The sequence below is a fragment of the Fusarium keratoplasticum genome, chromosome 10 (assembly GCF_025433545.1).
Source record: "Fusarium keratoplasticum isolate Fu6.1 chromosome 10, whole genome shotgun sequence".
NCBI lineage: Eukaryota > Fungi > Ascomycota > Sordariomycetes > Hypocreales > Nectriaceae > Fusarium > Fusarium keratoplasticum.
The window spans coordinates 2,072,221-2,086,403 of NC_070538.1; the positions used below are offsets into that span (position 1 = coordinate 2,072,221).

General features: G+C 55.4%; 3 protein-coding genes across 3 annotated transcripts; 1 reads left to right on the forward strand and 2 right to left on the reverse strand.

Annotated features, from left to right (window-relative positions):
* Positions 1–4,364: 4,364 nt before the first annotated feature.
* On the forward strand, positions 4,365–6,651 carry NCS57_01251500 (Zn(2)-C6 fungal-type domain-containing protein; the record flags this gene model as incomplete). The annotated part of the gene is made up of 7 exons (XM_053062187.1): positions 4,365–4,432; positions 4,495–4,536; positions 4,594–4,896; positions 4,949–5,176; positions 5,228–5,264; positions 5,316–6,286; positions 6,387–6,651. 7 exons carry the CDS (start codon positions 4,365–4,367, stop codon positions 6,649–6,651), a joined length of 1,914 nt encoding a protein of 637 aa, XP_052908715.1.
* Positions 6,652–8,777: 2,126 nt separating this feature from the next.
* NCS57_01251600 (Protein SSH4) lies at positions 8,778–10,455 on the reverse strand (the record flags this gene model as incomplete). Its single annotated transcript, XM_053062188.1, has 3 exons — positions 8,778–9,739; positions 9,805–10,110; positions 10,197–10,455. 3 exons carry the CDS (start codon positions 10,453–10,455, stop codon positions 8,778–8,780), a joined length of 1,527 nt encoding a protein of 508 aa, XP_052908716.1.
* Positions 10,456–12,460: 2,005 nt separating this feature from the next.
* Positions 12,461–13,618, reverse strand: NCS57_01251700 (uncharacterized protein; the record flags this gene model as incomplete). Its single annotated transcript, XM_053062189.1, has 1 exon — positions 12,461–13,618. One exon carries the CDS (start codon positions 13,616–13,618, stop codon positions 12,461–12,463), a length of 1,158 nt encoding a protein of 385 aa, XP_052908717.1.
* Between the last annotated feature and the right edge of the window lie 565 nt (positions 13,619–14,183).

Consider the following 14,183-nt stretch of genomic DNA (forward strand, 5'->3'; position numbering starts at 1 on the left):
ATGCTCCGCTCCTTTCTCTGTCTTCTGCCCTACGAGGTGTTAGCTGGAGCCTCGCGGCACACACCTCGGCCGCCAAAGGCCCGGGGACCCGGTCGGCCGTGGCACCGCACCAGGACCAGGAAGGTTGGGTGTGTCCAAGACATTACATTCAGATGGAAGCCCTCACAGAATTGACCAGGGCAAGGGCCGGCTGAAGCGGGCGAACGATCTACTGCACAGTACTGCTTCGCGCACCCGAGGTTGTCCCGTCCAGGCACATCGAGGCCAACGTCACAGACAGCCCAGACGTCTTGGTAGGGTTGGACAGAGAAGTGCTGATGGGAGAGTGGAGAGGGGGGTGACAAAGGAAAGGGTGATGAGTGATGAGGAATGATGACGCTCTCAGAAGGATGGATGAGACAGATAGACAGGCCCGAGAAGGGAACGAGCATAGCCCTCTTTGATGCTGCTGTACAGCTACTGCTACTGCTACCTTGGGGCCAGGATGCAGAAGTCGAGGACGGCCGTCAGCGATGGAAGGATGGAATGGGCGGATGTCATGATGCTGCTAATAATGATCAATGCGCTGGGCGGCGCTGCGATGCACGGCACGGCGGGTGCAAACTTGAGGCCATTTGCCCTCTGGGCCGCCTGAGTGGTCATTTGTTCCATGTCTCAGCTGCGAGGCAAGGCAAGGCGACGCAAAGCAACGCAGACCAAAGCGCTGGGAAAGCGAACCAAAGCAAAGAAGGGCCCTGAACTAGAAGCATTCGTGCGGCCATGACGGTGGGCCGTAGGTAACGTTCCAGCGTCTCTCGTCCACGACTTTACCAGCTGCAGTTAAGGTAGTGCCTTTTTTAGATGCGCCTTCTCCATATCTCCATCTCAAATCAAGCCTCACATCTCTCTTCTGCGCCGCTTCTGGAGCGATCTCGCCACTGTGAGATGGCGCTTGGAGGGATTGGACGCTATGCGATGCGATGCGGTGCAGTGAACCCCAGCCTTAGCCTTGGACCGCCTGAGGCATTGGATGGGATGATGAGGCTGGCTTGGAGAGACCTCAAGGGTCAGGGCCTGGCCTCCATGGCCTCAAGCTCAACTACCGGCCCCGGTTTGTCCGTCCGTGACGCCTCCCCACCGCCCACCGTCCCTCCACCGCCGCCGTCAGAGCCCGCCAACAGCGCCCTCTTGGCCATTCGGCGAACCACAGCCCAATCATCTGCCAGAAAAGGGCGGCCCCCGCGGCCGACGGACGAATAGAAGGGTCGGAATACCGCAGTGAGCCGTGAACCCGACCAGCCAGCCTGCCTTACTAAGGCCCCGACTGACGGCGTTGGAGCAAAAGGAGCGGGCGGCTTTTGACGACAACGACCTGACGACCCTAGGATGGAAGAACGAGCACGGACTCGAAAAGTTATTTTTACTCAGTTACGTAGGGTTTTTGTCACCCACCCGCTCGCAGCAACAGCAGCTCTGCTCTGCTTTGCTTTGCTCTGCTTTGCCTGGGGGGAGTCTGTCCGACTGATAGCACGCACCTGTTCGCTCAATGCCTGCCCGCTTGCCCGCCTGCCCGTCTTGTCGTGGGCTTGGCTTGGCTTCCATTCGCTTCACTCGCTCGCAGTTTTTACCAATGCTTTCTCTTCAACTCTCAGCTTCTGCGACTCTGGTCCCCCCGACGGTCGCAGAACAGAAACGGGCACTATCATTCATCCATGACATTTGGATCCGTCCCCCTTGGCCCTAGCCATGTGCGTCATGCCCTCCACCTAGAGGTTACCTCGGCCGCCGCTTTTTTGCTTCTGCTCCCGCGTCTCATGGCCCTCACTCGCCTCTGGTCAGTCAGTCTGCTGTTTGCTGCAGATGCCGGCCTGTCCGCTGACCCTCCCGTCCTGTCGCCCCAACCCAGCCCACTGGAGATGGTTCTAAACAGGCTCTGGAGGGTGCCCGCCCGCCACTGTCTCCCACTGTAGTCCTCTGTATTTGCATTTGCCTTGTTCCCCTCCCCTCTGAGCCAGGACTGGGCTGGGCTGGGCTGGTTTTCCTTCCCGCCACCACCACCCACCGGCTGGAGCGGCGGTGGACAGAAGAAGCGGAGGACAGCCCACATCCGGCCCTCATCATGCCGTCCGTCCACGTCCAGTCCAAGCATTACCGTCTCGGTGGTCCTGTAGAACCAGACAACGAGCCAGCAGAGCACAAGCCAGCCAGCAAGCCAGCCCGGCTGCCCAATAGCTCATCCCCAATCTTCTGCTCCCCAAAATAGCACACAGCAGAGGGCACGGTATGGATCGATGCTATCCTCAGGTATGGATCCGTCCTACCTTGCCTTACCTTGCCTTGGCTTGCGGGAGCCGTACAGTAGCAAGCAGTAGCATCCATCCCCAAACTGATCCGATCCCCGACGACATTAACATGCCCGCTTAGCTTGGCTGAGCTACTTCCAGACCAGAGTCAGAATCCTCACGCACCCCCTCCCTCCCCCATCCTGTCCTGGCCTGGGCTGTTACTAAGGTTATGGTCTGTGATGAACCGACACACCCATACCGTCCGTCCCCATTCCCAGCAAACCCGCACGCATGGGTGGAGGATGGATGGGGACGGGGATGGTCGACGACTATGACAGATGCCCAGCCAAGGGACCTTTTGGAGACAACGGCCCTTTCTGATGAGGCTACAGAGCGCCCCCCCTGTTGCACCTGTGGCACCGGGCACGCCCCCCCATCCTAGCGTGCTTGTTCTCCTTCTGTGGCCCAACGCGGAACAATGATACAGTACAGCCCAGACGTACTCTGTTCTGCTCGCTCGGGGTTCACGGCCATGGGCCATGGGTCAGCGTCCGATCCATGGGGGATCCATCCATTGCTGCCGCTGCCGTAGTCCCGGAGCCCGCACTCCACAATCCACAAGTGACCTTGGCCCTAGCTAGCCCGAGCTCGCCTGCCATGCCAGCCTCTGGTCTTGACACTCCCTGGGCTCATTCTCACGCTTTGCTTTGGAGTGATTGACGCTGTTTTGTGGTGGTGGTGGTGCTGCTGCTTCTGCTGGTGGGTGTGCCGTCGGGTATCTCTTTTTGGGTCTTGTCTGGCACCTGCTCACACACTTCTCTGCCCCCCCAAGCACGCACATGGCACCCTCTTACTCTGGCACACAGAAAACGTACCTGCCTGACCTTACACAGCCTTCCTCCCAAGGTTCCTTCCCACTCCCCGGCACCGCATCCACATCCACATCCGCATCCTCACACTCACACTCCCACTCTTACCCCCCCGGTTGCTCCTCCCCCGGCCGCTCCTCCCCGGTGCCTGCTTGTATTTAACAATGCCTCCCTCCCCAGCTCCTTCCCGGATCCCCTCTTCGATTCCTTTTTGGTCAACTCCATCAACCATCATCAACGTCTCTCCAAACCAACAACACGTTCGCTTTCCTCCCTCCTCACCTCCCCCAACTCTCTTAGGAAGTCCTCGTCGACTCCTGTCACTCGCTTTTTTTACTGGTGCTTTGGGTTTTCAACGACCCCTTCTTCTTCTTTTCAACCAACGATACCTTTTCCCCAATATCTCGGGGTATTCAGTCGCTTCCCGCTGTGGATCGTTAACAAAGGAACAATCGCTCTGTGCAAAGACCAATCGACAGATAAGGACAAGAACCACGCTAAAACGCACACCCCGGCCCCGAACTTGACCTGCCAAACGGATTGCCGTCTCGTCTCCAAGTAATACGAGCTCTCCAAAATCTGCAGCCCTCATCACCCCCGGCTCGCCCTCGCCCTCGGCCCCGCGTGTAGTTGATATCTTTGTCTCTGCATATCTACGCTCGCTTCCCTGAATCCGCATCAAGCTGTCTTGAAAAGGAAAGAAAATCAAACAAAGCCACCAACCATTCGATCGCTACCACCAATCACGGACAAGAAGGAAGACTTGGACACGGGCAACCTGACAGACTACGATACCGAGTTTTTTTGAGATTCCCTATCCAGCTCATCTAGCCGAGATCGCCGCAGCTTCGTAGAGCTCCTCGAGCATTCCAGTCACGCTAGAAACTTGGAATTGCTTCCGTATCAGCTTGGTTCCTCGACTTGCACCTGAGCCTAGCTCATCAAGTCCACCAGCTCTCGAACTGCTGTCCATTCTTCCCTGAGTGTGTCGATCTTCGCAGATCTCTTCTCCGGAATACCCTTGACTTGATTGCCTCAAGTCGGTTTCCAGAAGCAACTTGACTGGGTAGATCGCCAATTGCGCCCTTGTCTCTCCAACGCTCGCTACCCGTCCACAGGCTTGCCTTTGTGGACACCGCGTACGTCTCTTGACTCTCATCTTGGGTGACTGTGTTGTTTCTTACAACCTCGACAGGTCTTTCGCTACACTTTCACCTTCATCACTTTCACAATGGCTGGTCCCGGTGGTGGTCCTCCTCGCCGCAGCCACACCAAGTCCCGCAAGGGCTGTGACACCTGGTAAGCTTCATTGAAGTGGAAATATGGTTCTGCACAGTTTCACCCTAACGGCTTCTCTGCAGCAAACGCCGACACATCCGCTGTGACGAGAACTTCCCTCAATGGTGAGTTGGTTCCAAAACGGCACCTCGATGCAGCCTCCCTTGCTGACCATACCGTAGTCGCAACTGCACCAAGCACAAGATCCGATGCCCGTACAACGATGTGCAGGTTCCCGATGCTGAGCGATCTACCACTCCCGACAAGCCCGACCTCATGTGGACGCCCCAGATCGAAGCCGCCATCGCCGAGTGGCAGAGGACGGGAATCTTCCCGCTCCCGAGCCTTGGTCTGTATCCGGCTCCCATGCCCCATCTCTATTCGCTCGAAGACCTCCGATTGATTTACCACGTCGCCACCTTGTACTACCAGCTGGCCACCATCGATGCGAATAACTTCACCCTCTGGACTCGCCACATCCCAACGTAGGTCGCACAGATCTGGATCATACGTTGACGGATGCTAATATTGGTATAGTCTCCTCCGAATCGGCGCCACAACCCCCTACGTGATGCATGCCCTGCTCGCCTTTTCCGCCATGCATATTGCTTTCCTCACCGACTGCCCTCTAGTCGGCAGCCTGGCGTATGAACATCGAGGCATTGCTCTCAAGGGTCTGCAGGAGGCCATTGGCTCCTTTTCTCGAGAGACGTCCGACGCCATCCTGGCTGCGTCTCTGGTGCTCTCCTGGCAAGCCACCGACTGGTAAGTATTGTATATTCTGCAGTTTGTGACGGCGGCTCACACAATGATTAGGCGCAGCTGGACACAGCTGATGCAGGGCACCTCCTCGGTGAGTAACCAAACCTCGAAACAATCCGAAACAGCTCTGACTTGCTTGCAGGTGATCGACGCAATGGACGCTTGGAAGCACGAATCCCAGTTTGGAGACTTCATCGCCGAGAGCAGCACCTTTCCCACGGCTCCGCCTTCCCCTGGACAGGACCACCGTCCCAGCCAGCCGCGACCCGAGGATCTTGAGGCTTTCCAGCGCACGCTCGAGCAGGTTCAGAAGGTGGAGGCTCATCTCAAGCACCACAAGGAGGACACCACTCAGATCCAGCATCTCATTGGCTTTCTCCGCGGTTCTCGCAAGATCAGCCCCACGCTCTCGATTGCTCAGCAGTTTGAGAGGCTCCGGCCGCTGCGGACCTGGCTCTTCTGGATGCCCGTGAACTACCTGCAGAACTACCATGGCTCTCCCAACTCGCTGGTCGTCATTGCTCATCTGTACACTGTGGCCCTCCTCATGGAGCGACTCTTCCCTGAGATTGGTGCTGCCTACTTTGGCAGTCTGTCCATCTCTCCCGTTGAGGAAATTGCTCGGCGTCTCATGTCCATCAATGTCTCTGGTGCCAGGGGCGAGCTCCAGACGCCTCTCACGCTCATGGAGTTCCCCATTGACACTATCAGTGAGTTCCGATCGCGAATGGGCTGGCTGCACCCGGAGAGGACTCCGTCGTTCCCGCAGTTCAACCCTCCCAACTTCACTGTTCACGAGGAGATGCCGAGCAACGAGTCGTACCTGTATGGGAACCCTGCCTTCAGCTACAGCACTGAGGAGATGCCGATGCTCAATGCGTCTGGACCACCACCTTCGTCGGTGAGCCCTCTGGTTCTCTCGTCGCCGTACCCAGCGCAGCAGTACCTCAATGTTCCGTCTCCGGCGTACACGGGAGCCTACAGTCCAGCTTCGTCCACCTTTGAGGGTTCCGTTGCGTACAGCGATACCGAGGAATACAGCACCTGGGACATGAACGCCCTGCAAGGCGGGCCTCCCACGATGCACGATTCTCCTCACAACTATGGCGTCGGGTTCGTCACTCCTGTCCAGACCGTGTGGATTTAGGCTCCTCGAGGCGGCCACCGGGTCTTTTGCGCGAATAAGAATAGGGGATTGACCGTTTCCACCCAGGATGAACACCACCACACCAACATACCCGCCTCCAGAGGACCCATCTCCCTACATGGCCTCGCTGACGAGCGCTCCGTCTCCGTACCTCAGCTCGGAGCAGTTCGGCATGCTTCCACTCCCCGAGTCTCCTGTCACCTCGAGCACGCCGCTCCCCCGACACCGCCATACCTCATCGATGTCTTCGGCTCCGCACCCGCCGTCGCCCCTTGTGCAGGCCCCCCTGATGCACAGCTACGAAGACAACACCCGACGCCGAGCGACTTGACGTTTCTCGGCTCGCCCTCTGATTCGCTCTCCAATCGCTTCAACCAATTTGCCGTCGATTTTGTTTTGACTTTATGTTTGATCCCGCTCGCTGCTTTTTCGAAATCGACGCAGACGCCATGTATACCACGTTCCTTCGACGCTCGCTACCACAACCACAACCAACTGGATCTTCTTTTGATCCTTACGACGCTCCTTGAGATACAAGATTAGATCACGCTCCCTACCACGAACGAAACTCGCACTATTATGTGCTGTACATTACGTATTTTCACGGTCCTTACGATACCCAGCAAAGAAACGACACTCCTTCTTGAACACCACCAATGATACCCGATAGACACTCCTTCCTGACGACTTAATGACGACTTCATCGGTTATAGAATTCACTCCTTACGGACTCCGCCAACGGTGACGGAAGCACCGTATCCAAAATGCATAGCGACTGTTGTTTGTGTTTTTAAACGCGCTCAAAAAGCTTGGTGTTGATGGGAGTTTTTTGTTTTGATTTGATACGGGAAAGCATTTGTTCGGCGCACTTGATATTGTTTTGTGTTTATTGATATTGCTTGATTTGTTTTTGTTTTTGGATTTTGTTTTGGATTGTTTTGCCGCGCCGGATTCGACTCTTCGCAGGGTTGACGGCAGCGAAGGGATACTACGGGACAGAAGCATGTTTTTGATGTTTTTTGCAATGATTTTATCTGATTTCGGATGTTGGGACCACCTGGCTCTACGAAAGATGCCATGGGATATATGTACGCTTTGGAACGAGGAGGATGATATACGCGAGGGATATCGCGCGAGGATAAGGATAGACTGTTGTTGCATTGTTTTTTTTTTTCCAGCGCCTGGAATTTTGAACTGCTGAGGAGGACTTGGAAGTCTGATGGCGGTTCGAGGACGATCTGCCGGGAGATTAATTGACGATCGACTGATTGCGCGCCACAATTTTGTTCCTGATGAAGTGACCCTGAATGACATGTGTGAATATAAGACGGTTGGAGGTGGGGTAGAGTCTTGGTGACGCCCTCTTGACACCGCCTTGTGCCTGGGCTGGGGAGGGGTCATGATCGTATCTCAAACTTTAAAAGCGAGCACATTGGTCACGCCTCTATTAGGTAGGCGGTTGTATCAGACACGTCGAGGTGTAGTGGCTCAGACTTAGGTGGCCAGTTGTATGAGATGATTGAGACCAGCATGCTCTCTGACTTGGGACGAAAAGCTTCATCTCGCATGGAATCATCTAAGGGTTAGACAAGGGGGAAACTATTGGGTTACTAGCATGTCCTATCGTCCCGTCTCCGGACGAAGGCATGGCGGTAATGTTGCAGGTCCGGTGATGCCCGGGGGGGGGAGATACCGTGAGAAACCTTGTGAGCCTTGAACCTTGAACAGGACAATCCAATTCATGGGCTTTTCACCAACCTCGTTGTCCTTGTCTTCATCACAATAAAACAAGCAGAGAAAGTGCGGTAGGATAGATGAGTTTGTATTCAAGCCGTGGCTAATTCAGACCCCGTCAACTCCGTCTCTTTCTTTCTGTTGGTACACACGCACAACATCCAAGGCGTCAGCACCAACACCACCACCAGAGAGCCAGCAGCGTAACAACTCCTCATCCAGACACCTAGCCACCCCTTGGAGCGGTCCTATAGTAGAAGCCGAGGGGGAAAAGGGACAAGAGGGCGGCGCAAAAAAAAAGCAGAAACCATGACAAGAAAAAATGAGCGTGCAAGTCCGTCAGGTTGTTGCTGTGGTTGTTGGTATCACTAATTCCCGTCCAGGCCCAAATAAGTGTTTGTTCGTATCCAGCCGAGCTTCCCAAGACGGGACCAGTTTTCCTCCGTCTAACAAATAGCAAAAAAAGAAAAAGGGCGTTTGAACGGCTATGGGAGAGTCCCATGCCGTGTGTTCACCGATGCTAAAAACTCCCAGGCGCCTCTGCAAAAAAAGGATTGAAATGGATCGTGTATGGTGATTTGTTCCTGTCAACTCCGGTGTCATGGTCGTTGATGCCAATCTCTCTCTTCCCGGGCATCATCGTTTCGTCTTCAACGTCGCTACGGCTGTTGTCGTAGCCAGCAATATCCAGTCGCATCGGGATCACCAGCGTTATCCTGGCACTCAAGCAGACGTACTGCTTCGAGGCCTGTTGGATGACGGTCGATCTCGCTGGGGTAACCGCGCGCTATCGCTTCTGTCACGGCCAGCACCTTGTCGTACGGCATCGCTGTAGCTCGGAACCGGCGGATTTCGGTCATTAGCATGTTGCCGTGGGGGAATCACAGTGGCAGCAGAGTTGCCCCTGCTTCGGTTCATAACTCGGATCAAAGGAGTGTTCTCCTCGCTGTCTGTGCTGTATCGGCGACCATCTTCACTGCCGGAATGGTCGGGGCTCTGATATTCGGGTGGGGGGTTCGTTGCGTCTTCAAGATGTAGGTGTAGGGGGTTGTGATCGTGGGTCTCGTGCTGAGGTCCGGCGTTGCTGCCTTCGCCGTTCTCTTCGTTGGGTACAAAGTGCGCCAGTGAGATATCGGTTGAACTCCTGCCTGGTCCGGGGCTCGTCGGGGGCAGAACGCGGAAGTTGCCACTTCGTGTTCTCCCGTGCTGGGGGTTCAGGTTGCTGGTCGGAGGGCGTGCATTATAGGAGCATGCTGTGACCGAGTGACTATGTTGTCGACCTTGAGGATATGTGGCGCCGCTGTCGGTGCCCGTTTCCAACAGAATACTACCCTGCTCAGATCCGTACGGCGGCGGCGGCGCGAGGCTACCAGTTGCGGGAGCCAGACCCCATTTCTTGACATTGGCCTCGATAAAGACGAAACCGGCTTGACCAAAGTTGACGTGAATCATAGCAGGACCGTTGGCGCCAATAGCGGGAAAGAAGTTCTGCGACTTGAGACCATGAACCACCTCCTCGAGCTTCTTGCCGTTGCGAGTGAAGAAAATAGCACCTGTTCGAGGACGGTAGCCGACACCGACGACGTCGCCCTGCACCAGCTGGGGGCCGTAGGGAGTTGCGCCAAAGGGCTGGTTGTAGCGACGGGTTCCGGTAGACTGGTACCCAACCGAGTACTTGTGGTATCCTGGAAAACGAGAGTAAGCAGGTGACGGCGGCAAGAGGAGGACAAGAGGTATGACAAGCACTCACCAGGTAACCGGAAGAGAGGATAAGGCTTGGTGGCCATGCCGATGCTGAGGAGGGTGGTCTCGGGCTTCTCGTATATCTTGGCCTCCCAGTAGTAGACGTCGTTTTGCTTGGGAACGGGGAGATTGCTCATGACGGTGCATTCCGAATCAAAAAACTCAATCTCGGTGCGGGCCTCGACAAAGCAGTTGGCGATCTCGAGCTCGGGTTCAAACTCCCAGGCGGAGACGCCCTTTTCCTGGATGGCGAGATATTGCGATAACGAGATGTCTGTCTGCGCAGACTCTGGAGTGTTGGCAGTGACCCAGGCTGGTGCGGCGGACACGCGTCAGTAAGAAATAGTGTTTGAGGGGATGGGCAAGGCCCCGGAGAGGCCAGAGAACCCAGCGACCTACCCTTTGCTCGTAGATATTCCTGGCGGGCCATGTCATCCATGACCTCGAGGGCCTCAGCCTCGTCACGCGCGAATGCTTGCTCATCATCATACTCGCCGGGTCGACCGAGGCGATCGAGTATGATACGACCGGTGCTTGCGCAGCCCGAAACCCAGAATATGAAGATGACGAGGGCGATAAGGACGATGGAGCCAAATGAGGATACGAGGCCGATGACGACGCCTGTAAAGGCTGACGAGGGGGAGGAAGATAACCCCATGATGGGCTTCCGTCGAAGGAAAAGAGGTCTCTCTTTCTCTAGGTTGGTTTTGTTGGGTTTTTGAAAAGATGAGGAATTGCGTGCGTTTGCTTCGAGTCGTATCGTATTCGTCGGGACAATCGGTCGGCCGGTCGGATACGGGAGAACAATCAAGTCACGACTCTTGGCGGACGGCGTCACCGCCGCGAATGGTGCATCCAAGAATCAATCGCGCGGCGAGGGAGGAGACGCTAGTCGCAACGAGAACGCAGGAAGAAAAAGGAGGGAGCGCCGAAAAGGAGAGTAAAATGATGGTCGAGGCGGAAAGCAAAGTGCGAGAAGGTGAGAAGAGAAGGGAAGGAGGAGAAATGACGAGAGGCGATGGGAGAGGGTGGTTGGTGGTTGGTTGGTGGGATCTGGATGTGGAGGAGAAGCAGAAGAAGCCCGGACGAGGAGGAGGAGGAGGAGGCTCGGGCCTTGGCCCACGCGATGTCGCCACACCTCACAGATAGGAAAGTCCTTGGAACAGGCAGGGGCCTGGGCACACGACACTGATGGTTAGTTGGGCGGAAGGAAGGGGAATAGAAGCAGGAGGGGTTGATTGATAAAGACAAGTATGTAGACCAAGTTGTAAGAGACAAAATAAACCTTTGTTGTGCCTGTTGTTGTGCCTGTCAGCAAAACTCGTTCGTCCCGGCCGCTGACCGGGCCCTTGCTGATGCTGACGCCGGTGGTGACGATTCCAGTGGGTGACGGTTCCTGTCAGTGGAACCCGACGGGGGAGACGCTTCCAGTGGATAGCGGATGCGTCCAGTGGCTTTCTTGGTGAGGTGGGCTTCCGGCGAAAATGGACCCGCAGTCCCTCTGGAGGGGTTCTGACGGAACCGGCGGGAAGCGAGCGGGTGGTACTCGCATCATGTTAGCGTCAGGCTGCATCCGGGTGCATAAATCTTAACGCTTCATGTGGGGATGTAGGTATTCTTCTACGTGCGCCCGAAATGTCCGGATCGCCCCCCCAAGGCTGAGCAGGACGATCACAGTGGCTGGACGGGGACCGCTCGGTCAAGGATTAGCCAAGCGACCCCTTCCTTCGATTGAGAGACGGGATCCTGGAAGGAAGGGCATTTCAAAAAGCCTGGATGAGGCAGGGCGTGACATGGAACAAAAACCCGTGACGTCGTCATTCACAACATCAACCACCAACACCGACAAAAGCTTCAATATTGCCTCCCCCTTTACAATACTTCCCCCCTTGCAATATTAAACTCGTTCTGCATCCTGCAACATCATCCATCCCCTTACACACCACAGCAAACAAATAAACAACTGGCCGTCGTCCCTCTCGGCCCGGCGGCTACGCGCTCCAGCTGAGGCGCCCCAGGTTTCATCTTTTCCAGCTAGCGCCGCATAACTATTTTCAGCTTCTTCTGGCGATACGCGCTTCACTTTGCATGATGATGGGGTTTTGTTGCACATCTCAATTAGAGCCCGCTGAGACAAAGCCGTAATCTTCAAAGTAAACAGGTGAGACATGAGAACTTTGTCGGAGCAACAAGGGACCGCAGTCGTGTCAGGGATGGATGGGATTGATGCGTGCGTCCTGCATGTTGGTCGCAGGGAGAGAAACCCGTAACACAATGAATTTATTGGAGCCAGACATGATATTCAAGGGGTTTGTTGGGTCCGAGTCTTGCTAAAATAAGTCATCTACAAGCAACTACATGCGGCCGAGGCTCCTGGTGAGTTGTCAACATCACCACCTCTCAACAAGACATAAACACGATACTCTATATATCACTGGATCAAGTTCACTTGCAAACACAACTAATGCCTAACGCCTTTATTCATTTACTGCATTGCCTATCTCATATGCTAACAATCTCAAGACATGAATGATGATGACCTCTGTATCCGTAAAGCAAGCCGTCCGTGACCCATTTCTTACAATCATACACAACATGATGCTTCCTCGTCGTGCGCAATTAAAAAAAAAATCCCAAATTAACCTTCTTTAACCTCCCTTCATTTAGTCGACCTCCTCCTGTCGGCTACGTCGGTATCCACGCTCCGCCCTGCGGGCACGGCGCTCCTCCCTGGCCCTCTCCCTCTCAAGCTCCCGGAGCTCAGGCATGGGGTGGTGGTAGCTCTTGGTGCCGAGGTCACTACCCGAGTCACCAGTCGTCCGGGTCACCTGCGATCCATCCAACAGACTCTCGGTAGCCTGGCTCTCAGCGCGGGTGTAGCTCTCGGCTCGCTGGTAGTTGTAGTCTCGTCGCGCAGCTCGGCCAGCCTCACGGAGACGTCGGGCCTCAGCCCGCATGCGCTCCTGCTCACGGTCGGCACGGCGGTCAGCGACAGAGTAGACCTTGCGGATACCACCACTGGGCTTCGTAGGTGTAGTTGTAGGTGTTGTCTGGCGGTCAGAGAGAAGAGTTGTAGAGACGTTGGATTCGGTAGGGTTCGTAGATCCATCCCACTGGGAGCCTTCGCTCTCCTTGTTCAAGCCGCCCACGCGAGCAGCCTTCTCGTGTCGGTAGTTTCGGAGTTCCTTCTTGGCGGAGCGCTCAGCATCCTCATCCTCGACACCGTCCTCGCCAACAAAGCGATGCTTGGGCTTCTTGCCCTTCTTGACGCGCTCGCGGTCTCGCTTCTCCTGCTTGCGGCGTCGCTTCTCACGCGAATAAATGTCGCTTGCTCCCGCCGTGATGCCGCTCAGTCCCGTGGTCTCAGTAATGACAGTCTGACCATCGTCATTGTGATCATTGTGGCCATCGTCATCTGCCACGTCCTTGTACACACTGCCGCCACCCAGGTTTGTCGGTCGTGTTGCGTTGGAGAGAATTGTACCGTTGGGGCCGGTTCGGCGAAGAACAGTGGACTTGTAGTCATCCCAGTCTGTTTCCCTGAAGTGGAAGCCGCCATTCTTGGCCCAGAAGAAGAACCAGATACCACCAGCGACGAAGGCGACACCGATGAGTGCAAAGAGAAAGAAGAAACCGGCGTTGCTGATGTCGTGGGGGTCGAAAGAGCCCGACTCAGGATCGACTGTAGGCTTGTGTCTATCGTTCTTGTCGTCATCCTTGTTGTCATCTCGGGTGAGAAGCACCTTCGAAGCTTCAAGGAGGTGGCCCGAGACGGTGGATATGGCCTCAGCCGCGCGGATGCGGATGGGAGCGGGCGCCATGATGATTGTTGCTGATGGAATGTGAAGGTCTCGGTCGGAGACAAATGTGTGTTCGGGCTGGGCTTAAGGTCGCTGGAGCCCCAGCCGAGCTCAGAAGTGATGCGATATGCCCAGGTGCAGCTGTCGTAATGCTGGACCCGAACGGAATTGTTGAGTCGATAGTGGCTGTCGTTGTGTGTCGTGCCGTGGTGTGGTTTGGATGAGAGTGTGGTTCTGGAAAGAAATGGAGTGAAAAGAAAGAGTGACGCGCAAGTCAAGGTGCGAGAGCTTGTGCTTGGTTAACCCAGAAACGAGGCCCGAAAAGCCCGTGGCTGGGGTGTGCCCAAAGAGGTGGCTGGCGAGTCAACGTTTAACTCACCTCAACAGTCTTGAAAAACCTCAAAAATGCACAGTTTAAGCTTCACAATCAACAGAAATGACCCGATACACGAAAAGAAAGATTTGAATATTGGTTCTTCTCTTGCATCCGCTCTGTGGTCGTCGAAATGTCTCTAGATCAGCCATCTCGAGCTCTAGAAAATGACGTCGAAGTAAATAATCCGCTCACTGACCCGGCAACCACGAA